The sequence below is a fragment of the Talpa occidentalis genome, unplaced genomic scaffold, assembly GCF_014898055.3.
Source record: "Talpa occidentalis isolate TD23 unplaced genomic scaffold, MPIMG_talOcc4v2.1 talOcc4.13, whole genome shotgun sequence".
NCBI classification, from domain to species: domain Eukaryota; kingdom Metazoa; phylum Chordata; class Mammalia; order Eulipotyphla; family Talpidae; genus Talpa; species Talpa occidentalis.
In genome coordinates this window covers 87145689-87169453 of record NW_023601322.1, presented here as the reverse complement: position 1 = coordinate 87169453, position 23765 = coordinate 87145689, and the positions used below count along the sequence as shown (strand labels likewise).

The following is a 23765-nucleotide window of genomic DNA, read 5'->3' as shown; positions in this document are numbered from 1 at the left end:
TCTCATAGTTCCTGTAGATCAAGAATTCAGGAATGGCTGGGTTGGGTGGTTGTGCCTTGGGATTTCTTTTCTTTTTTTTTTTTTTTAAAGATTTATTTATTTATTCATACAAGCACTGGGTACAGTCAGAAGCGCGGGAGGGTGAGAGAATTCACCAGAGCCAGAGCGGGGAGCAGAGCAGGCAGAAGGACCGAAGTACACTGCTGAGGGGAGCAGTGGGCGGCAGGAGAGGTCTGCGCGCCATGTGGGACCCTCCTCGGGTGGCCGGGGAGCAGCCGGGATCGAACTGGCGCTGCAGAGGCTGCGGGAAGCTTCGCAACCCAGCGCTCAACCGCTGCGCCACCGGGGAAGCCCCTACCTTGGGATTTCTTAAGAAGTTGCTGTCAGGTATTGCTTGGCTGCTATTATCTGCAGGCTGGCCTGGCGCTGGAGGATTTCTTTCCAAAGGAGTTAGCTGCTGGAGGATGTTGGTGGGAGACATCTGGGACTGCTACAGCAAGGGAGCCAGGATAGGGAGGTGCTGTCCCTTGTGTGACCCAGACTTGGGTATCACATAGCTCCACTCTCATTGTGTTCTGTTTGGTAGAAGTAAGCTGTCAAGTCTGGCTCACACTCAAGGGAAGGGAAATCAGCTTCATCTTTTGAAGGGAGGAGTTTTAAAAAATTGGCAGGTATAATAAAGCCCTCACACTTCCCAAGAGGTAGCCTTTGTTGTTAATTGGGTTTTTATCTTTCCAGAACTTTTCTCATGCACTAATAAATGCAGATGTGCACAGATGTGCACACACATGCATGCACAGGCAGTTGAGGCTGTGGGTGATGTGTTATTGTGTAAGTGGCATCATACTGTATACATCTCTTTTTGTGTGAATCATCTTTTCCCTTAACGCTTTATCTGAGATCTTTCCATGTTAATCTGAATAGCATGATCTTATTCTTTGTATGCGGTGTTTGCCCATTTTACCTGTGTATGTATTTATGACATATATAGAAAACAACATCCACTTTCCACTTTAAAACTTACATTTCTTGGACATTTCATCTCTAATTATGTAAGTCTGGGACTTACTTTTCTCCCAGATGAGAGGATAAAAAAATAGTATATCTCCTGTACTTTCTTCTCAATGTTCAAATCTTGTACTTTGCTTTTGGTAGATAGAAAAAAATTGAACTGCTGCTCCCCCAAAAGAGGGACTTCCATTTAATGTTTCTCAGCTTCATAATTGGAGCAAGATGTTGAATATATGTCTGTACCTTTGTTTTATAGCTATGTTCTCCATTTGCTGTTCTGCTGACAGATTTTAAGGTCTCCTTTTTTTTAAGGGTGCATGATGATGTACCAGTAGATGGGGGGAGGTAAATGTTCCCTTGTCTGCGTCACTTTATTAATATCATGTCCTCAAAGATCCTGAGAGCATCCCTTTTGTTGTACTCTCTTTGTACATGTTGGGAGCACTAAATTTAATTTTTTACATTCCAGTTACTTTTTTTTTAAATTTTGTCAAAACAGCTTATTTGGTGTATATTAAAAGGAACCAGATTGACTGACTTGGAAATTAAATTATAAATAAATGTTCATTGGATTTGATGCAATGTGTGGTTGAAAGGGAAAGATTTATGTGATCTGAAGAGAAACCAGATATATAGAATCATGTGGTTTAGTGATTATATAGAGATAATGCTATTTTATTCCTTGCACTGATAAAACCTGGTACTATAGCTCATTACTTCAAGAAGATGTATCCTAATCACAAATTTGGGACTTTCAAATCCAGCATTGCTCTTGAGGTGAGCGAGTGACATTTTGGCTGAATTGGGTTCCTGCTTTTGTCAGGCACAGAACATATAATAGGTACAAGGCATTTTGGTAACTAGCTTTCAGAAACCAAAAGTACGTCTGCTTAGAGTTTTGTGCTGCTTTAGCAGAGCAGTTGAAAATCACTCCTAGATGCCAAGACAGAGACTTATGGAACTTCTGAGTCTTCTCCATATTGCTGTTAGGGAGAGGCTGCTGCGGGGAAAGTTGTTTTTAGTATTTACGGTAATTTTAAAACTGTTCTAAAGTTGTGCATGTTTCATATTTGATAAATCAGTTATCTTTAGCTCAAGAAGATTATTTTGGAAATGAAAGAAAGGAGACAAACCAGAGATTATAGTTAGATGGCTATCTTCCATATATTGCTTGTAAAAGTATATATGTTATGGAAAATATTGAAATTCTAGAAAAGTTATAATTTCCTGCACTTGGTATTATAAATTATACTGTGTTGTATGTTCTTAAAGTAAACCCTACCTTTTCCAAATAGAACTTTTCCAAATAGAAATTTGGTAATTATTTGATTTTAAGTCTTTCTGATTTGTCTATTTTATACCTGACTTCATGAACTGTGTGTCTATGGAGCATATAGTAGATACCCAGTAGCTATTTTTGACTTGTGAAGATGGAAATTACTATTAATTATTGTTAACATTTGGAGTTTTACCTTCTAATTTGTTCTAAATATTCTTTTGTTATATTATTTGCTGTTATTTTCCACCTCCTGGAAATCGTGGAATTTAAAATACTGTTCTTTAAAGATGAACTTTCTTTGGCAAATTCCAAAAGAACTGTATTATGGTTATGAGGTATTGAAATTTACAAATGCATCAGCTTCTTTCTTTCAAGTTCTCATTCATATGTGAATGAATGGGTCTTCTGCTAGCTGAGTTTTGAATACCTGAATGTGGGCTTTATGTTTTGTAGACTGAGAACAGTTTCAGTGACGAAGAGGAAGAAAAACTTCAAGCTGCATTTTCTCTAGAGAAACAAGATCTTCACCTAGTTCTTGAGACAATATCATTCATTTTAGAACAGGTATTTTTATTAACCCAAATTTTGTAACCATGGTTTGTTGACTACATATTTGTATTGCTATTGTGTCTATAACTTTCTGTGTTCTAAAGAAAGTGTGCAGGTGGAAGCTGTGAATATATTTTGATCAAGAAGTTAATGTAGTTAAAAAAATATTTGAATAGATGATTTTCCCCCATATTGTTATATTCCACAAAGCAGTTTTCATATCGAGTTGCCTGCCAAAGTACTTGACAGTAGAAATCAGGCCTTCATTAACTTGAGACAGAAAAGATTTTAATTTGTTGTTTGGTATAATAAGTTGGAAAAATGAGCACATTTTATTTAAGTGATTTGGGAGAAATTGTTTCACCAGGATGATAAATGAAACATTTAGGAAAGAAATAGTTATCTGAGGAGCTTTTGTTACACTATTTCTTCCCACTCAGCTTCCCCCTACATCCCTTGTTTCCATCTAAATTGTATTCATTATTTAAATTCCCATTCAAGTAATATCTCCTCTCTCTGCAGCCCTGACCTCTCACACATACAGTCTTCCCTTTATTTGAATTCCCTTTCTCCTTGGCTCATCATAGTAGAGACCTTGTTAGTCTTATTTCATATGTGTCACTTATGTCTCCTTCACTGGATTCTGAATTTTTGGGGGTCAGGGGCATATTTTTGTGTATTTTGTGGAAACCTAACACATAGCTGGGTTTAACATAGATTTTCAAGAAATTCCTCTTTGTTATAATGTGATACTTGTGAAATAAAAGTTTCAGTAGTACTGTAGCTTCCTGAACATTCTTGTGAGCGGACATGGCTGGGAGAACAAGCTGCTAGGCATTGCAGCACACAGCCTTAGACAGGCTGCACATCATAAAGATGACTCACCCTTGGTGGGTGATCAAATAGGACAGAGCAGCATTGGGCTAATGGGGAAGTTGTAACAGAATAATGCAAGAAATAGAACAGATACCAATGTTACAGATTTTTTACGATTTTTTATATCACCTAGGAATTTGGTAGAGGAAGTTAGTTTTGAGAAAATTGTTCTTGAAAAAAGGTTGTTCCTTAGGCAAGAAAGTCATTATACATTTCTTTAAAATGCTTAATTGAAGCAATTAGGGTATCAATGTATGTAGCTAAAGAAAAGACCTGTTTCAGTGAAGTGGAGTTAGGACTACTTAAACCACAGGGCGAAAAGGTTAGTCTGAATAATTTATGTCATTTAGTCTTGAATCTTCCAACCATTGGCTGTATATGTTGTTTTTGTAAAACAAGCGTTTGTGCTGTAGAAGTCTGAATATTCTTTCGCTTTCCATCATCTGCAAATATAAATAGTTTTATCTTTGATTTTCATCTGAGGTCTTTGTATGACTATCAGATTTTCCTCCCACAGGCCGTGTATCACAACATGAAGCCAGCAGCTCTGCAGCAGCAGTTAGAAAACATACACCTCAGAGCAGACAGAGCAGACGCGTTCGTCCACGCTTGGTCTTCTATGGGTCAAGAGACTGTCGAAAAGTTCAGGCAGAGGGTTCTCGCTCCCCACAAGGTATGGGATATACCACCCAGACATCGTTTTCAATAATGTATGCGATAGATCATTATACTCAAAGGGTTTTTGCAGAGAGGTAGAGTCAGGTAAGAGAAAGACTATATGCATTATTCCTATAAAGTTATTTCCATGTATTATTATGGAACTTAACCCTTTGCACTCCGAACCATTCTGGACATTGGCTACCAATGTCCCCTGAGAGGGGACAGCAGAGTGCAAAGGGTTAATTGTAATTGCTAGTTTAAAATCATGCCTCTTCGGGCCTCCCCTGGTGGCGCAGCGGTTGAGCTCTGGGCTGCAAAGCTGCCCGCAGCCTCTGTAGCGCCGGTTCGATCCCTGGCTGCCGGTGAGGGTCCCACATGGCACGCAGACCTCTCCTGTCTCTCCCGCTGCTCCCCTCAGCAGTATATATTGTCATTCTGCCTGTTCTGTTCCCCAGTCTGGCTCTGGTGAATTCTCTCACCCTCTTGTGCTTCTGATTGTACCCAATGTTTGTATAAATAAATCTTTAAAAATAAATAAAATAAAATCATGCCTCTTCAATTTAAGAAAAGAAATGAGACTTTTTTCTGAGTCCTAAGGCAGAGTTGGTTGTTCTTTTAACAGTCTTCCTTTGTGGAGACCATGCTATTATTTTTACTGATAATAAGATAATTTGTTTTGTGTCTGTAATAATGACTAGTACAATGCCTTGCATGTAAAAGGTACTCAGTATTTGTTTAGCATGAAAGAGTTAACAAAATAAATACTTTGGGAAAAATATAAACGTCACAAAACCCTTTAGTAACCTTTAGTCACTCCTAATGGAGGTTAAGATCATACAGATTTTCCCTTTTTTTTCTAATGAATATGTTATAATACATAATTTCTTTTCAGGTCTTCAACGAAGTTTGTATTCTTGGTATAAATCTTTCTTGTCTAATGCTTTTAGATGTTGTGTTTGATTGGCTAGTGGTTTCATTTTTTTTTAAGATTTATGTATTTATTTATGCATGTAAGAGCTAGGGTACAGGCCAGAGGTGTGGGGGTGGGGGGTGAGAGGATTCACCAGAGACAGAGTGGGGAACAGAACAGGCAGATGGACCGAAGTACACTGCTGAGGGGAGCAGCGGACAAGTCAGGAGAGGTCTGCTGCGCCATGTGGGTTGCTCCCTGGCTGGCTGGGAATCGAACTTGTGCTGCAGTGGCTGCGGATTGATTCATAGGTTGCGTCTCAACCCTTGTGCTACCAGGGAGGCCCTGGCTAATGGTTTCTTAAGAATCTTTCCATGTATGTTCCTGAGTGATACTGGTCTGTAGTTTTCTTATGATGCCTTGGGTAGCCTGAGGGTAATACAGACCTCAGAAAATGAATCGCAGTGTGTTTCCCCTTGGTATTATTCTGCAGTTCCATCAATAGCATTAGAGAGTTCCAGGCTTTGTAAAATCTTGTCAGCACTTCACGTTGTCAGTTGTTCCTAATAAAGCCATTCTGCCAGGTTTGTAACTGCACTTTGTGCACGGGCGGGTGAGCGGATTCACTAGAGACAGACTGGGGAGCAGAACAGGCAGATTTACTGAAATACACTGCTAAGGGGAGCAGCAGGTGAGACAGGAGAGGTCTGTTGCACCATGTGGGTATCTCCCTGGCTGGCTGGGAATCGAACCTGCGCTGCAGAGGCTGCGGACAGCTTCACAGCGTGGTGCTCAACCCACTGTACCACCGGGGAGGCCTGGTCAAAGTATTTTGTTGTGATCATATCCCGCTATGACTCAAATTTGTGTAATGTGTTTTATCTTTGAAAAGGAAAAAAATAAATATTTAGAAAGTGTAACTTTACCATGTTAATCCAAGTGGTTCAAGATGAAGCTGAGAGAGGAATCAGATCTCGTGTGTAAACCTGTTGCCTTTATTCTCATGCTCCTGCTGGCAGCTGTAGCACTTTCTATAATACTTTTGTCTGATAACTACTTAGGATATGGAGGTTAAAATAGCCATGCATAAAAATAGATATTGTCACTTAAATTGTGACAAGAATATGTGGCAGTGACTTAGATAATGAAAGAAAGGTGTGTTTACAATGACTTGTTTTATGGTAATGTAGGGGCTGGCTCACATGAACTGTGAGTGGTGCTTGCAGTGCAACCTCTGCCAGTGAGCATTCCAAATTGAGTCAACTTTAATTACACAATACACTAAAAAAGCAAAAGGTGCTTATTTTTAATTCAGCTTATTTTTGTTTTCTATTTTTATTTATTTATTTATTTTAAAAAGATTTATTTATTTATTTTTAAAAGATTTATTCATTTATTTATTTATACAAGCACTGGGTACAGTCAGAAACGCCGGAGGGTAAGAGAACTCACCAGAGCCAGAGGAGAGAGCAGAGCAGTCAGAGGGACAAAGTACACTGCTGAGGGGAGCAGCGGGAGGCAGGAGAGGTCTGCGCGCCATGTGGGACCCTCACCGGCAGCCGGGGATTGAACCGGCGCTGCAGAGGCTGCGGGCAGCTTCGCAGTCCAGTGCTCAACTGCTGGGCCACCGTGGAGGCCCTGTTTTCTATTTTTAGACCCGATAAGTAAGAGGTTGACAGTTGATCTTAATGATAGCTTTTTCAGGAAATGACTGAGGCATTTTAAAATTTTATCCCTTCTCACTTTTAAAAAAACTTACACTTAACCTCTTTGAGACTTGAAACTGAAATGTCACCGCTACTTAACTTCAATTTGTATTCTTCCCTCTTTTATCACTATTGACTGTGTCAGCAGTGTTCTTCTGATAGGATTTTTTGCTTAATTTTTGTTATAATGCCTGTGTAAAGAGGGTGTTTATTAAGTTATGAATCCCCTTTCAGACAGAACCTGAGTACTATAATTTTACTCCTTAAAATCTATTTCGAGTTCCTTAACATGTTTTTTTAAAGAAGTGTTTATTTTGGTAAGATTTCTTTATTTATGCATACAAGAACTGGGGTATAAACCAGAGATGGGGGTGGCGGGGTAAGAGGATTCACCAGAGACAGAGCGGGGAGCAGAACAGGCAGACTGATGAAATACACTGCTGAGAGGAGCAGTGGGCGAGTCAGGAGAGGTCTGCTGCACCATGTGGGTATCTCCCTGGCTGGGAATCAAACTCGTGCTGCAGTGGCTGCAGACAGCTTTATAGTGCTGTGTCTCAACCCTTGCGCCACCAGACAGGCCCCTAAAAAGTTTTTAATAAATTCACTTTTCAGTTGAGGAAACATTAGCACCTCCCCCTTTCCCCCCAGTTATCACCACCATGCATATGTTTATACTATATTAAATATAAGAACTTACATACCAAATATTATTGGCATATATATCTTATTTCTGAGACATTATGGAGAAGAATTAAGTTCTTCTTTATATAATATTTTTCTAAACTGTCTGTGACATTCATCTCTTACCGTCCTCCACCTGCCTGCTTTGGAGACTGTTTAGCTCCAGAACCCTTCTCTGGATGTTCAGATGTTTGGCTATTTTTTTTTTTTTTTTTTTTTTAGCTTTTTATTCAGATGTCAGATCTATTGGTTCCTCTTATGATCATCATAGTTAAACTGTCCCCACTTCTGTGGTACTTTTTTTTTTTTAAAGATTTATTTATTCATTTACACAAGAACCAGGGTACAGTCCAGATGCGTGGGAGGATGAGAGGATTCACCAGAGACAGAGCAGGGAACAGAACAGGCAGACTGACGAAATACACTGCTGAGGGGAGCAGCGGGCGAGACAGGAGAGGTCTGCCGTGCCATATGGGACCCTTGCTGGCTGGCTGGGATGGAACTGGCACTGCAGAGGCTGCGGACAGCTTCACGGCGCGGCGCTCAACCGCCTGCCCCACCAGAGAAGGCCCACTTCTGTGGTACTTTCTGACTTCATTGACCCCCATAATATTTATTCTTATTTGTCCATTCTGTATTGCAGATGTGCATTGATTTTCTTGTCTTTATTACTAAACTGTAAGCTCTGCAAAGCTAGGAATTTTTGACTTTTTTGTTCACTTACTGTCTCTTCACTGCTTTAAATGGCCCTTAGTAGATAGTGATTTCTCAGTATATAGTTGTTGAATAACTGCACCTATCCCTGCTTTACAGATTATGCTATTTTGATGTTGTTGAGTCTATTAGGTTTTCTTACAAAGATGGGTATTTGTATTGATTGGCAGAGAAAAGAGCAGTAAAGACAGGAGGGTGTGGATTACATTTTGTATTTCCTAGTGTGCTTTTGTATTTTCATCTGGTTGTCTTTAAGTCGTGGTGTGTTTATTTCATGACTCTTGAGTTTTGCTGGAATACTACATTCAGTCATTTGCCTTTTTTCACCTTTAAAAGTGGGGATATAGAAAGACTTGCTTAAACTTGAAATGGAAATTCCCTAGGAAAAAATAGATGATGTCATTAGCTGTTGATGCAGCGATCAATTTAAAGAATTTTAGATCTAAGGGACCCTTAATCAGCCTTACTAGAAATAGAAATGTGTTCTCTGCTTTATAAACAATTGGCTAAAACCAGAGCCATTAACAAATTAAATAAAGATTTTGCTAATGCCAAAGATGTGTGCTGTTAGAGAAATGGCTTCTTATGTCATAGTTTCAAAGATGTTCTCTTGCTAAATAGAGCTGATGTGCTTTTTTCAAGCGTTGCCAATTGTGAGAGCATTAGTTGAATGACATTACAGTGTCCTTAAACTTGTATTGTTATCTTCATATATCTTTGACAAGGGGAGGTAGTAAACAGTTTGAAGGATGATTCACTGATACTTCCCCTCAACACCTTGCATTTTAGATAAGAAGCCATAATTAGTTATTTGTGCTGAGTCAAGGAGATCTTTATGTTCCATGCCACCCTAGCAGTAAGAGGAGGTTGACTTTCCTGTATCTAAACTTGAGGGTATAGGTTAGGGCATCTTCCTAAGTTGTGGTGTTTGTAATTAAACATTTGTACCTCTTGTTCAGATTAGATATAGGGTAGCATTGTTCCAGTCCTTTTTGGATCTCTGATGTCCCCTGGGGACTGCCTAGTGGGGCCTGTGCGGTATGAGTTGTGCAGTGTGCCGTGGAGGTAGGCTGCCTCCTGGCTGCAGGATAGCTCCTGTATTAACTTTAAGATTTTTATCTGTCTGCATGTATTCAATCTAATAGATTCACATCTGTGTAATACGGATACCCTAAAGCATAATAGTCATTTCTGAGGGCCTCACATTGTCTTTGCATACTTAGCCTTGTCAGAGAAGTTCATTTCTCCAGGAGGCAAGTAGGAGAGTTGCCTGGGCCTGGACCCTTGTAGCCTAATGTTGCCAGTGACAAGCAGAGGATGGGCAGATTGAAGATGCTCTCACATTGCATCTCTACATTCTTCTGTTATAGCTTTTTGCAGATTGAAACTTTTTAGAAATAATGTTACTGAATTATCCTTCACTTAGTTTAACAACTGTATTCTTTTAAATTGTGTAGTTCCATGATTTTGATAGATGTATACCCATGAGATTATTACCGTAGTCAAGATCCAGAGCATTTTCATCACACTCAGATCTTTTCTCATGCCCTTTTGTTGTCTCTTCATCCCTCCCTGAATCCTGACCCAGGGAAACCACTGATCTGCTTTCTGTCTCTATACATTGCATTTTCTAGGATTTTATATAAATGCAATCATACAGGTGTATTTGTTTTCTGTCTGCCTTCTTCCACTGAGGATGATTTTTGAACTTAATCCATGTTGTGGCATGCACTGGTAGTTGCTTTATTGCAGGGTGGCATTCTGTCATGTGGCTTGTCCCTTCACCTGTTGCTTGTTGATGGGTGTTTGGGCCTTCTCCATTTCTTGGCCACTTTGAATAAGTCCATTAACATTCATGTAGATGTTTTTGTTGGACCTATATTTTCACTTTTCTTGGGGGAGTACTTAGAGGTGGATTGATTAGGTTGTAGGATAATATATTAATTTGAAGAGAAACTGCCAGTTTTCCAAAGTGCTTACCCATTCCAAAAGCAGCAATTTATTTTGGCTAACATTTGGTACTTTCAGTCTGTTAAATTTCAGCCACCTGATTAATAATGTAAGGATATTAAACATAAGGATATTCAACATCATTTTCTGTGTTTATTTGGTTGCTGTTACTTAATAATAAGTCTTAAATTTAGGTAGTTTGGCTCCTTCTTTAAACTTAAAAAAAAAATCACGTTGACTCTTTCAGGGTCAAGTTTATTTCCATTTCCATTTTAGAATCAGCTCATCAGTGAATGGTTCCCTACACTCTTTCTATTAAGTTACTTGGTGACTTAATCACTACTTAAAATTTTACTCTATTTGTCAATTTATTCTAAGTTCCAAGCAAGTTGATTTTTTAGAGTGTAGCTGCATAAATTGGGTACTGTGAACTTAAAAATGAGAACTAATATCTGGAATCTCCAGGAGGGCTTCTAATTGACAAATGGTTGAAATTTTGCCGATTTGATCAATGAACCTATTTGGGCTGATCACAAGTACGTTCTTCATATTCTATAGCATTTTCTTTCCAAAGGAAAAAAGTGAACAATTGAGGTATAGTCATCTGTGCTCTTATCGTGGACAGGTATGTGGATGTTGCCAATGAATTGTACTCCTAAATTGGTGGTGTCATCTTGTTTCCTTTGGGAAAACTCTGTACATATATTGCCTTAGGAAATAAATCTCCATATAGTATAGTAGAAATGATGGAAACTTGGCGCGACAGACTTCTACCATGCCCGCTGCACCCCTCAGCAGTGTATTTTGTCACTCTGCCTGTTCTGTTTCCCACTCTGGCTCTGGTGAATTCTCTCACCCTCCTGTGCCTCTGACTGTACCCAGTGCTTGTATAAATAAATAAATAAATAAATAAATAAATAAATAAATAAATAAATAAATAATTTTTTTTTTTTTTTTTAAAAAGAAATGATGGAAACTTGTCTATCTTAAAGAAAAATAAAATTATTCTGAATCCACTTAAATGCAGGTTTAATTGTATACATATACATAAACACATGCCATTTTTGAAGGATCTTCTGTCATTGAATTTCCCAGCAGATAATGTTTTCTGATGATACAGGTTTATAATGAGAAACATTTCAAGAGGTTAACCTAACGCAGGTTACATCAAATTGAAAAATGTCTTTCACTGTGTGACAGATTCAGAAAAGTTTGTATATCATGCTTCATTCTGTATGTGTAATTTTAGAATACAGAGAATATGCAAAAGCCATCTAGAATTATAGAAACCTTGTGGAGGAATAGGTTTGTTTTAAATACCAAAATCAGATACTAAAGAATGAGATGTAAATATGAATGTGCAAATTTTCCATAGTTATTCATATTTCTCTTCTCTTCTTCATGCCTCTTCCCTTTAAAAAAAAAATCAGGGCCTCCCCTGGTGGCGCAGCGGTTGAGCACTGGGCTGCAAAGCCCGCTACTCCCCTCAGCAGTGTACTTTATCTGTCTGCCTGTTCTGTTTCCCGCTCTGGCTTTGGTGAATTCTCTCACCCTCCTGCACTTCTGACTGTACCCAATGCTTGTATAAATAAATAAATAAATCTTAAAAAAAAAAATCAGTGCCTCCCCTGGTGGTGCAGCGGTTGAACGCTGGGCTGCAAACTGCCTGCACCCTCTGCAGCGCCGGTTCTATCCCCGGCCACCGGTGAGGGTCCCACATGGTGCGCAGACCTCTCTTGCCGCCCGCTGCTCCCCTCAGCAATGTATTTCGTCAGTCTGCCTGTTCTGTTCCCTGCTCTGGCTCTGGTGAATTCTCTCACCCTCCCCCGCTTCTGACTATACCCAGTGCTTTTATAAATAAATAAATTAATTTAAAAAAACAGTCTCGAGGCAATTGTAGATTTGCATACAATTGTGAAATAACACAGGGAGATCCCAGGTATCTTTTACTCAGTTTCCCCCAATGGTAACATCTTGAATTTTTTATTTCAGATTTAGTCTCCTTTTAGGAGATTTAATCTCCTTTTTTAGAAATTTAATCTCTAGTTTTCTTCCTTCATGATTCAGTTTTGATCGGTTGTATGTTCTAAGAATTTACCCATTTGTTGTAGTTTGTCTAATTTGTTGGTGTGTAGTTATAGTATGCTCTTATTATCCTGTGTATTTCTGTGATATCTGTTGTAATGTTTCCTTTTTTGTTTCTTTTTTTCTTTTTTTTGACTTTATTTATGCATACAAGAACTGGGATACAGGCCAGAGGTGTGGGGGGTGAGAGGATTCATCAGAGACAGCGTGGGGAACAGAACAGGCAGATTGTCTGAAATACACTGCTGAGGGGAGCAGTGGGTGAGACAGGAGAGGTCTGCTGCGCCATGTGGGTAGCTCCCTGACTGGGGATTGAACTCGTGCTGCAGCAGCTGCAGATTGCTTCATAGTCGGTGCTTAACCCCTTGTGTCACCAGGGAGGCCCTAGTTTTGGTATATTTCATTTACATTTTTGTTTTCTCATGGTATTTTTTATTTTTTTTTTAATATCTTCTTTGGTTCATTGGTTTTCAGCATTGCATTATGTTTTCATTTTCCACACATTACAAAGGCAACCCAGAGAAAGGAGAGAGGAGGTTTACACATTACCTGACTGTGAACTTTACTGTAAAACAACAGTATTAAAAGCAATTTGGTATTGGCACAAAAGAAGATACATGGATCAGTGAAATAGAATCGAAAGACCAGATATAAAACCATATACATATACACACTAGCACCTAATGAGCATAAAATGGGGAAAAGACAGTCTTTGTAATAAATGGGGCAAGGAAAATTGGAAAGCTACATGTAAAAGAATGAAGGTAGATTACTTTGCTAGTACCACACACAAAAATCTCTGAATGAATTAAAGATTTAGATATATGACCCGCAACACTCAAATACATAGAAGAAAACATAGGCGATATATTCCATGATGTTAACAACAAAGATAGTTTTGGTCACTGAACTCCTGTAGCAAGATAATTAGGAGTAAAATAAAAATTGGAATTACCTCTATACAGTGAAAGAAAATACAAGATGATTAAAGTGATACCCTGTTGAATGGGAGAAAAAATTTAGGTAATATATAATTGAGAGGAGATTGATATCCAAGATATATAAAAAATGTATATAATTCACCAATAAAATTAATAAATGGACAGCCAGTGTAAACAGATCACCGAAGAGGATATCCAGAAGGCCGAAAGACATGAAAAATTGTTCCTTCTCACGTCTAATGAGAGACATGTAGATTAATACGACAGTGAGATACCACCTCATGCCTGTGAGGATGACATATTAAAAATCCTCCAATAACAAGTGTTTGAGAGGATGTGGAGAAAAAAGAACCCTGTTTCACTGTTGGTAGGAATGTGAACTGGTGTAACCGTTAATAGAAATTAATCTGGATTTACCTCAAACAACGAAAAATGGAAATAATGATAGGATCCAGCAATCCCACTGATGGGCATATATCTACAGAATATGAAACTGTCAAATGGAAATCCTTATGTTTCACAGTGTTCATAGCTAGGACATGGAAGCAGCCTAAATCTCCTTCAAAGATTAATGGATCAAGAGGATGTGGGATTTACATACCATAAAGTATTATATAGCCATAAGAAAGGGTGAAATGCAGCCATTTGCAACAAGATGGAGGGAATTTGAGAGAATTATTTGCAGCAAAGTCAGAATGATAAAAGCAAATATTGGATATTTTCATAGCACATAATTCAATAATATAAAAACATTTTCAAAAACCGGTGGGCCTCAGTAAACATCCTGAGGACTTTGGTTAGGAGGGAGTGGGGAGAGAAAGGCCATGGGGACACAAGGATGATGGGGTGGGGGGGAGTACTTTAAAAATACTAGCCAGTGAGCAAGCCAGCAAATAAATATGGTTAAAAAAAACAAACCACAAGCCCATATAATGTCTTTTTGTTCTATAAAGAGACCTCAGCTTTTTTTTTTTATTTTGTCAAGAGTTTATAGATGTTGTTTGTGTTTTTTTTTTTAATGTGCACTGCTTGATACCAGTACATACTGTTTTTAAGTTGGAAATTCCATGTAAATAATCGTTAGTTTGTACAGGATGGCGTTATTAAAATTGAGACAAGTTCTGAAGAAAAATTTGTGGAACAAGTATTTAAGTAAGCCTAAAAATAGGTTCATGTTCTTCTTGTATTAAATACGTGCTCAACTTCTTAACTAGTATTGACTCATTATGTACTGAATTTCTGAAATGCTTATTGTATTTGCCAGTTTTTTTTTAATTTTTTTTTTTTTAGAGATTTATTTTTATTTATTTATACAAGCACTGGGTATAGTCAGAAGCTTGGGAGGGTGAGAGGATTCACCAGAGCCAGAGCAGGGAACAGAACAGGCAGTGTGATGAAATACACTGCTGAGGGGAGCAGCGGGCGGCAGGAGAGGTCTGCGCGCCATGTGGGACCCTCCCTCCGGTGGCCGGGGAGCAGCTGGGGATTGAACTGGTGCTGCAGAGGCTGCTGGCAGCTTCGCAACCCAGCGCTCAACCGCTGCGCCACCAGGGAGGCCCTGTATTTGCCAGTTTTAAGATAAAATGTGGATTATAATGACAGAATATGGATAGTATATTCCAGTTTAGCAGTTATAGCTCTAATTTTATGTGTATTCATTATTTATTATAATATCAGCAAATGATTGTTTGATGAATAGCCATACACACAATTCCTAACACCCTTCAGTATTCCTTCAGTATTTTTAAACAGTATTTTAAAACTGTAGGTAGGGCCTCCCCAGTGGCGCAGCGGTTGAGCACTGGGTTGCGAAGCTGCCCGCAGCCTCTGCAGCACCGGTTCAATCCCTGGCTGCTCCCCGGCCACCGGAGGAGGGTCCCACATGGCGCGCAGACCTCTCCTGCCGCCCGCTGCTCCCCTCAGCAGTATACTTCGGTCCTTCTGTCTGCTCTGCTCCCCCCTCTGGCTCTGGTGAATTCTCTCACCCTCCCGCACTTCTGACTGTACCCAATGCTTGTATAAAATAAATAAATAAATTAAAAAACAAAAAAAAAAAAAAAAAAAAAAAACTGTAGGTAGCCTGTAGATGGTGATTTAGTGGGTAATGAAATCAACCTAGAGGGTTTTGAAATAGCATTTAAAAAAACAAAGAAGGAACATAAAGACATGAAAGAATACTGTTCTGGGTGAAATTGTTTTGTGGAACTTTTTGTTTATCAGTTTATAACCTAAGATGTATTTCCTGCCTTGTGATGTCATTCAAACAGTGGCTATTGTTTTAGAGAACTAGTGAGTTAAAATCTGGCGATAACTTTACATTTTTCTGTTGCAATTTAGAAGAGTAAATATTATTGTACTTTAGACTAATTTTTTATGTGCTTAGAATTGTGGTTTATGAAGCAATTATAAAAATTTAAGCTTATATTGTAGTTGTTACTTGGAAATTAGAGGAAGAACAAAGATACTGTATTTTGAACTAACATCTTAGTAACATTGTCAGGTAAGAAGTGAAATGCATAAAAATTACCATTTTAACAGTTTTGGCATGTGTTGAAAAACATTAAAAATATTAGTGACTCATTTTCCTTGGGTTTTATCTTGTTTTGATGACATTAAAGCTAGGGGGTTGATTGATGTATAAGGTCTCAGATTTAAATTTGAATATGAAATAAATCCAGTTAGATGAACATGGTGCTTGGGTATTTTAATTTATAAATGTCTGAGATACACAGGATAGAAATGTGTTTTAAATAGAAGCAAATGTAGTTTAGCTGCCTTCAGGCAAAATTCTACACTAGATTTTGTTGCTTCGTAGGTAATTAAAATATTGATGACTTTCATATTTGTTTTTCAGTTATGAGTCTCAGAGGAACAATTAAATAATATGCTGTAAGATTTTCACCTTGGCAAAGGGTTTTTTTCTTACTCATGTTTATATCACTTACTATTGACCAGAGAAATAATATAATAATGTGTTCTAGTAATGCAAGGCATTACTTGCTTGTCTCAGCTTTTCCTTGCCTTATAGGACTTTGATGTTTGAAGCTTACATCCTACTTATTTTATGTGATATTTCCAGTTTTAATTTTTCTGTTATTTTTCATGATCAAATTTGGATCCTGATGTTTTGGCTAGGAAATTGCCTAAGTGACATGTGGGCCTCACAGGATGCCATAACTAGACGCATGTCTGTTTGCCACTTTTTGCTGATGTCAATTTTTGACCTTTTGGCTAAGATGTTGTTTGTTTTTTTCCATAGCATAATTATTGTTTTTCTTTTGTAACTAAAAAGCATGTGTGGGTAGACACTTTGTGACTGTATAAGCATCCCATTCCAAATCAACCTTTCCTCACTTAGATTTAGTTTCCTTTGATAATTCTTAGAGAAATTCCTTGTAACTTTTGACTTATTTTGATATAATTCCCAGGTTTGAGAAAAGTTGCAACGATCACCACAGGAACCTCCATAAACTTTACTATAATTCACCAGTTGTTTGTATTTTTCATTTTTACATGGGAATAGAGTACCTATGTCAAGTAGTGTGGGCTTTCTTTGTCTCCTGCTTTCACTGAAAAAAGACTTTGCTTTTTTTGTCTTGCTCTAATGAATTGTAAAATTTCTTTAATTTCTGGTTATCCTCTCTGTATTTCCTCATTTGAGGTTTCTATCAGTCGTTTTCTCTGAAATTTTATGTGTAAGTGTATGTATGGGCACATGCCTATGTATAAACTTAGCAATTTTTTTTTTTGTTTTTTTCAGTTACTCTTTCGTGTGGACAAAGGGCAAATATTTTTAAATCACAGAATTTAATAGTAAGTTCTGGAAATTTAAAAAGCCAACCCACAAACATTTAAATCATACATCTTAAATATTATCTTTCTTTGGGTCTCCCCTGGTGGTGCAGCGGTTGAGCACTGGGCTGCGAGGCTGCCCACAGCCTCTGCAGCGCCGGTTCGTTCCCCTGCCGCCTGCGAGGGTCCCACAAAAAAAAAAAAAAAAAAAAAGATTATCTTTCATTGTGAATATTTTGTTAATTTCAATTTAATTTAACAGAGAATGCCCACTATATTGAAAAGATACTAGAGAAAAAAATTAATTGCCAAAGTAACTTATATTTACAATGCTGTTTCCAAAACCTGTAAGTGTGCATTTTCCTATTAGACATTATCAGTAACTCAAAAAAGCAGGTGGATTTATTTCCATTTTTCATAAAGGAATGGAGATCTTGAAAGATTGTGACTTTAGCACAGTCATATAACTAGTGAGTAACAGCTTAAGCTTCAAGCAAAACATAAGGTTGGGCCTCCCCTGGTGGCGCAGCGCTTGAGCATTGGGCTGCAAAGCTGTGCACAGCCTCAGCAGCAGCGGTTCGATCCTCAGCCGCCAGGCGAGGGTCCCACATGATGCACAGACCTCTCCTGCTGCCCGCTGCTCCCCTCATTCTGCTCTCCGCTCTGGCTCTGGTGAATTCTCTCACCTTCCCGCGCTTCTGACTGTGCCCAGTGCTTGTATGTATGTATGTATGTATAAATAAATAAATAAATAAATAAATCTTTAAAAAAAAAGCTTAAAATTCAGTGTTTTTTAATTCTCCCAACACTGTAGCTATGAGTGACAAACTGAGTTAATTTATACGTAGACCAGACCACAGTGGGATTATTTTTTAATTTGTAAACTCACTATCTTCATCATTTATCTTAAGTGGTTAAAGCATAAGAATCTGATCGGTTGAAAGAAGTGATAGCAATGTTAAAAAGTCCATGTGAATACCCAGAAGGTGCTTTTTAATACAGTGATATGTATCAGAGTGCTTGCATATGTGAAAAGTAGTTATGGCGTGTTTTTTCCTGTTTTATTGAAGAGTCTGTTGCGTGTGACCGTGGAATACAGTAGTTACTGTTAGACACTCCGCTTACTATTACCAGTATTAAAAATCTGTACATCAAGGATCCTTACTTAATATGCACCATGGAGTTGGTTTCTTACTTATGGTGTTAGGGATGATGTCTCCACAATGTGTTCCCCCCTTTTACCCATAAACTTTAAAAGGTTCAGTGCCAGAAAGAACAGAACTGTATCTTTATTTTCTCATCACATCCTCTCTCGAATAGATAATACTTTCATTGCTCTCTTTCCAATTTGGCTTTGAGTCACTGCTGTGATTCTAGCTGTTGAACAGTCTTTCAAGTTAGCAATTAGTATTCTGGTGAAGTAAAATTTGTTGTGAAACTGCCATTCTTACCAGTGTAACTAAGGTAGTTTTAATAAATAATTTATTAGGGGCATGTTGTCAGAGGTATATGACAGTTGTATTTTGCAAAACTTCCGTAAGTCTTGGTACTCATAATTTCTTGGAAATTAAATCTTATACTGAATATTCATAGATTCAGGGTTGGAGAAAGCAATAAGTTGTCAAGTTCAATACAGCCACATTTATGCCATTTGATATTTTATAAGAAATCTTAAACTGTCTTTATTTTTTTCTTACTTGATTAAATTTTACTGTCATGTTAATTAATTGGTTCAAAGGAAATGATCTAATTAGTTTGAGTCACAAATGAGAACCACAGGAACTTAAGAGAACTTTGGAAAGCCTTGATAATCTACCGGTGGCACCTCCTCGGTGGAACATGTCAGGTTTTTGTCTGACCATATTGTGCTGTGTGTGAACCTTTCACCATCTGGGCGCTTCAGTTTCCCTTCAGATTAAAAAAAGAAGTCTTACTTGGTATTACACCTAATGCCAACATTTTTGAAAGACAATAAATACATTAAAGTATTTATCATCAGTGTATACAACTTGCTATTTAGAATTTTTTAACGTTATTTTTAATTTCAAGATGTGCTGTTTTGAAATAGTAATTCACTATTTAACAAACACTGACTCTCTTAGCGTACTTCATTGCGTTGTCTTAGAACTTTTATTTTTAGAACACAGTTTATTTAAAGACCAATCTCATTGTTGAATTTGACAGGCGTGACGTGAGGCCAAGCTCATGAGCCCAGAGGGAGAATTTGCAGAATGAGAATCTTGGAGCTTACTTTCTACTTCTATGCTATCCATGTTCATTCCTGCTTAGTGGAGATTTGCTTAAAGTTGACTGTTTTCATCTTCTGTGCCATCTGATTCCAATCTGCACTTGTCTTTTATAGCTCGAGACGGTTGGATGGCAGCTTAACCTTCAGATGGCTCACTCCGCTCAAGCAAAACTGAAATCTCCTCAAGCTGTCTTACAGCTGGGAGTGAGCAACGAAGATTCAAAGGTAAGGACTGGTGGCCCATTTAGATGATATATTTTGTTTATGAGGTCTTGTATTTTATTGTTAACAGAGTCTTTGGTCTCTGGATTGAAAATCTAATGTAACTCAGTTAAAATTATACCAGGGCCAACAAATTGACAGATCTTTATTTGTGACAGATTTTGATGTCAGATTCACATATCACTGCTATTTAAAGAAATTGCTTGTCTTGCAAGGTGCCTTTCTAAAATTCTTGCAAGAATCTTAAAATATGTTTTAAATTTTGCAGGGGGAAAAAACTGGGAATAGCCACCTAAAATATTGTAGGTATTTGTGGTTATTTCTGGGTATTTTGTGAGTTCATCTGCATACCTATGGTAGAGGAGATACTTTCATCTCTCCAGTGCCTGGAATATGAAGATGCTGGGATTGTGTTTGTGTGTTTGTGTATTTATGTGCATGTGTTTCAATCTCAGCTCTTGCAAAATAGAATTTTGGATTAGTTTTATCCTATGTGGTAATTTCCTCTTTAGTATTAATTTTGGAGAACTTGAACATGCTATGAAAGGTTAGAGAGTTAGGCATTTGTTTTTCTTCTTGCATCATATAGAGATATATATTTCATATGTCAGCGTTATTATGATAATAATATTAATTTTTAAGATAGAGAAGGATGAGCGATATTATCCCACCTAAATGAATGATGTTTTGTCTCATCTTAAGACAAAATAGAGATGAGTGTCTGAGGAAGGAGAGATTGCAATGGCAGGATTATTCAGAGCATAATAGGAGAAATATTGAAGGATGGCGCTAGTACTGCTTTGTTATTAGCACCTTTGCTATTTATTACAACATGTGTGTTTCTGTCTCTCTTAAGAGCTGGGGCCAGTGACTATTCCAGGTTATTTTAAGCAGTTGAGTTGGGTCTTATTATGTACTTAATTTATAAATTCACTACAGTTTTCACAAGAAAATAATATAAACTTAGTTGTTAGGAGTTAAAGTGTATTATGTATGCTTCATAGTAGTGGTATAACTTTGGGCTGGTCACTTAATTTTATGATTGTCAGTTTCTCCATCTGTAATATGGGGTGATGTTACCTGTTCCACAGGATTTTTATGAAGACAGGATACCCAGTGTATGTAAAGTGCTTAGTCTTACTCCTAGTATTATGGCACATGCTTAATAAATACCCAATGAGTCACAATTTTGGTCCAGTGAATAAGTAAATATATCTGTTTTAAACTGAAGCTCTTACTAAATTTATTTCCTCATAACATTAACCCCCCCCCACCTTCTTGCATTCTTTATCCCTTTTATTTTTTGGTCATATTTTTCACATTTATGCTTACAAGGAATTGGGGAGGGAAAGGATAGCCTGGAAAGTCCTTTTTCCCTTCTGCTTTGAACTCGGGAAGACTTCCTTCAAGTTTAGGAAAATCACCCAGAAGTCGCTGGTGTGGACTAGAACATTCCATGAGTAAACATACACACACACACAGCTATATAATAGATACATACATACAATTCTCTATATATCTTCACTGTTACATTTCTCATGGCTGCCATATGTTAAGTCTGAGGAGCTAAAAACAACTGGCACTGGTTGAAGGATACTATTTTGACCATCTGTTGGCTCTTCTTTAAGCATCATGACTGGCAGTGAGTGTCTTCGGGATTCTTGCATCCTTCTAACTCCTTTGTTATGTCTTCAAAATATGCCTGTGTGTCTGTTACAGTTGTAGCCAGTAGGAATGAATGAATAATGCTTCTAGTAAAAGAATTTTCAGTTCATATTATTCAGGAAATCAGTATCGATGTGAAATCCAGCACGTTCAAGATACAGGCTTGACTACATTTGTGTTTTTCTGCGTGTTGCTATTTTGAAATTTTGAATGAACATTTGATTAATCCTCATAACTTGCGTAACTTGAGTAATTTTATTAACAGACACACACTTTGGAAGAAAGCAGCGCACAAATGTAAGAGATATTTGCATTTTGTGTGTACCTCAGTGGACTGTTTCTCTGTATTGTCTCTCTCCCCTGTAGCGTTCTATGGACTTGGTTCCTATTTTTTGTATCTCCTAGATAATAGGCATGTCATGGCGTGTACAACCACTGTCAACCTGGGTAGAAAGTTGTTGCCTCCAGGTGACGTGGTGTGTCCTGGCTATGAAGGGACACTTCACTGCTGCCCCTCTGCTGCTCAGTGAACTGCTGCCTGGAGTTTTTAATTTTCCTTTTGTTTATATTCTCCCTGCTTTTATGATCTGTACTCTATTCTTTGTACTCTTCTTACATCTGGTTCTTGGATGTTAATTTTTATGTAACTCCTGTTATTAAGGACCACACACTACTTTACCCTCAAACATTTGGTTTGTTCTGAAATGAGAATTGTAATTCTTGTCAGGTTGGAACATTAGGTAAAAGGAACAGGGGGAGGGGGCATGTTTTAAAAACCAAGTTTGTTCATGGACGGTAGAGCTTTGATTTAAAGGCAGATTTAAAGTTATCACTGGTTTGTTTATGATGCAAAGTACCATAAAGCATAGTTGTGAAATTGACATTTTTAAAAGCAGGACGCATTTAGATAAAAGTCTTTTAAGTGTATGTTTTATAGGTAGATGTCCTGAAAATATTCCTATGTTAAAACAATTCCGAGAGGATGAGAGTCAGTGCAAATTGAGACTATTTTGATATAATTTATTTTTGAGCAACTGTACTGCAAATGTGCTGTGATTCACTGAAGAGTCTGTTTTCTAAGAATCTCTTTCTTCTCATTCACTTCCAACATACACATGCGAAGTGTGGCCTGCAGTGGAGTGTAGCAGCTATCACATTAGATAACATTGTTGTGCTGGTCTCCTTTCTCTTAGAACATTTCTGTCTCAAGGCTTTCCTGTTTTGCTACTAATTTTATCTTGAAAGCTGGGTGATTATAGCTTTTCCTACGGTATCTTGATATATAGTCTAGTTGTTTTCAGTTAATTGTGTTTGTCTACTACTGCATTTAGCAAAGTAAGATTATTTTCCTTTTTCACAGATACCTCAAAAATAGTTTTCTTAGTGTTTTTTTTCATTTATTTCAATAGGGGGCAGTAGAACTCTTTGCTTACCTAACCTCTGGCATTCACAGTGTTATTTGAAATAACATTAAGAATAATTGTCAAGTCAGTAGTTGTGGGAAATGTTAAGTATTTACATTTCTAATCTGTATATAACAATAGAGTTATCTTGTTTCCATCAACAAAATTAATGCCTATTAATCAGATATGTACAGAACAAATAAATGAAATCATCGTGATTTTAGCCTGGGTTAATTTGTATATGATCATTTGCCAAGATGAAATTTATTATAAAGCTTTCTACACTACTGACTTTTTTGTTTGTAGGTACTTGTATTAATTTCTTTTTAAAGGAGAAAAGTGAATAAAATAATCCCCAAGCTAGTTAAATGACTCCTTTAGGCTATAATGTAACTAGGTCCAGACTAAAATAGGCAGTTGAAAGTTCTTTATGTATAGAGAATAGCAATTTTGTATGTAACAAGTATGATTTTAAATGACATAGACACTTTAAGTTTGAATATCATAAAACACTGAAATATTTAAATTTTTCTATTAATTTTTGCATTATTGCATTTCCCCCAGTACAGTAATTTTACTGTGGTACATTTGCTTTTATAGCCATATGTAAACCTTTTCATAGATACTCACATATTGGCTATTTTCAATGAGGGAAGTGGATCTTAGAAATGTTATCTTTGTGTTAGAGGGAATTCTGGTAACTGCTAAAGTCTGGATTTTTTTGTTGCAAGGTAAAACTCTTTTCTAGGGGTGAACATGTTTGGACATATAGTTTGAAATGTCTTTTGTAAAAAATTGTGTGTGTGTTTATTAATTCATGAAGTTCTCAAATGAAGAAAATTTGCTTCTCTCCCTCTCCTTCCTCATACTCTTTTCTTCTGTATAATGGAGTAGAAAAACAGTTTTTCAGATATCCTATTTATCTTAAGGGGTTCCAACTCGTTTGTCTTAAAAGAATACTTTTACCCCAAGTTAAGATGCTGTCACTCCTTACAAAATAGCTTTTGTAATTCTAAGTAGTAAAACGATGGAAGAAGTCTTGTTTTCCAGCAGAAAGAGATCTTAGGTAGATT

General features: G+C 37.5%; 1 protein-coding gene across 4 annotated transcripts in view; it reads left to right on the top strand.

Moving 5' to 3' along the window:
• COMMD10 (COMM domain containing 10) overlaps positions 1-23765 on the top strand; it is a 128036-nt gene that overhangs the window by 6005 nt on the left and 98266 nt on the right. For all 4 annotated transcript variants that reach the window (XR_008551512.1, XM_037509483.2, XM_037509482.2 and 1 more), the window contains exons 3-5: positions 2744-2854; positions 4233-4388; positions 19517-19627. Coding sequence is in view for 3 of the 4 variants with exons in the window: in XM_037509483.2 (XP_037365380.1) it covers positions 2744-2854; positions 4233-4388; positions 19517-19627 (378 nt within the window). In the remaining variant the exon portion in view is untranslated. The remainder of the gene's footprint in view (positions 1-2743; positions 2855-4232; positions 4389-19516; positions 19628-23765) is intronic.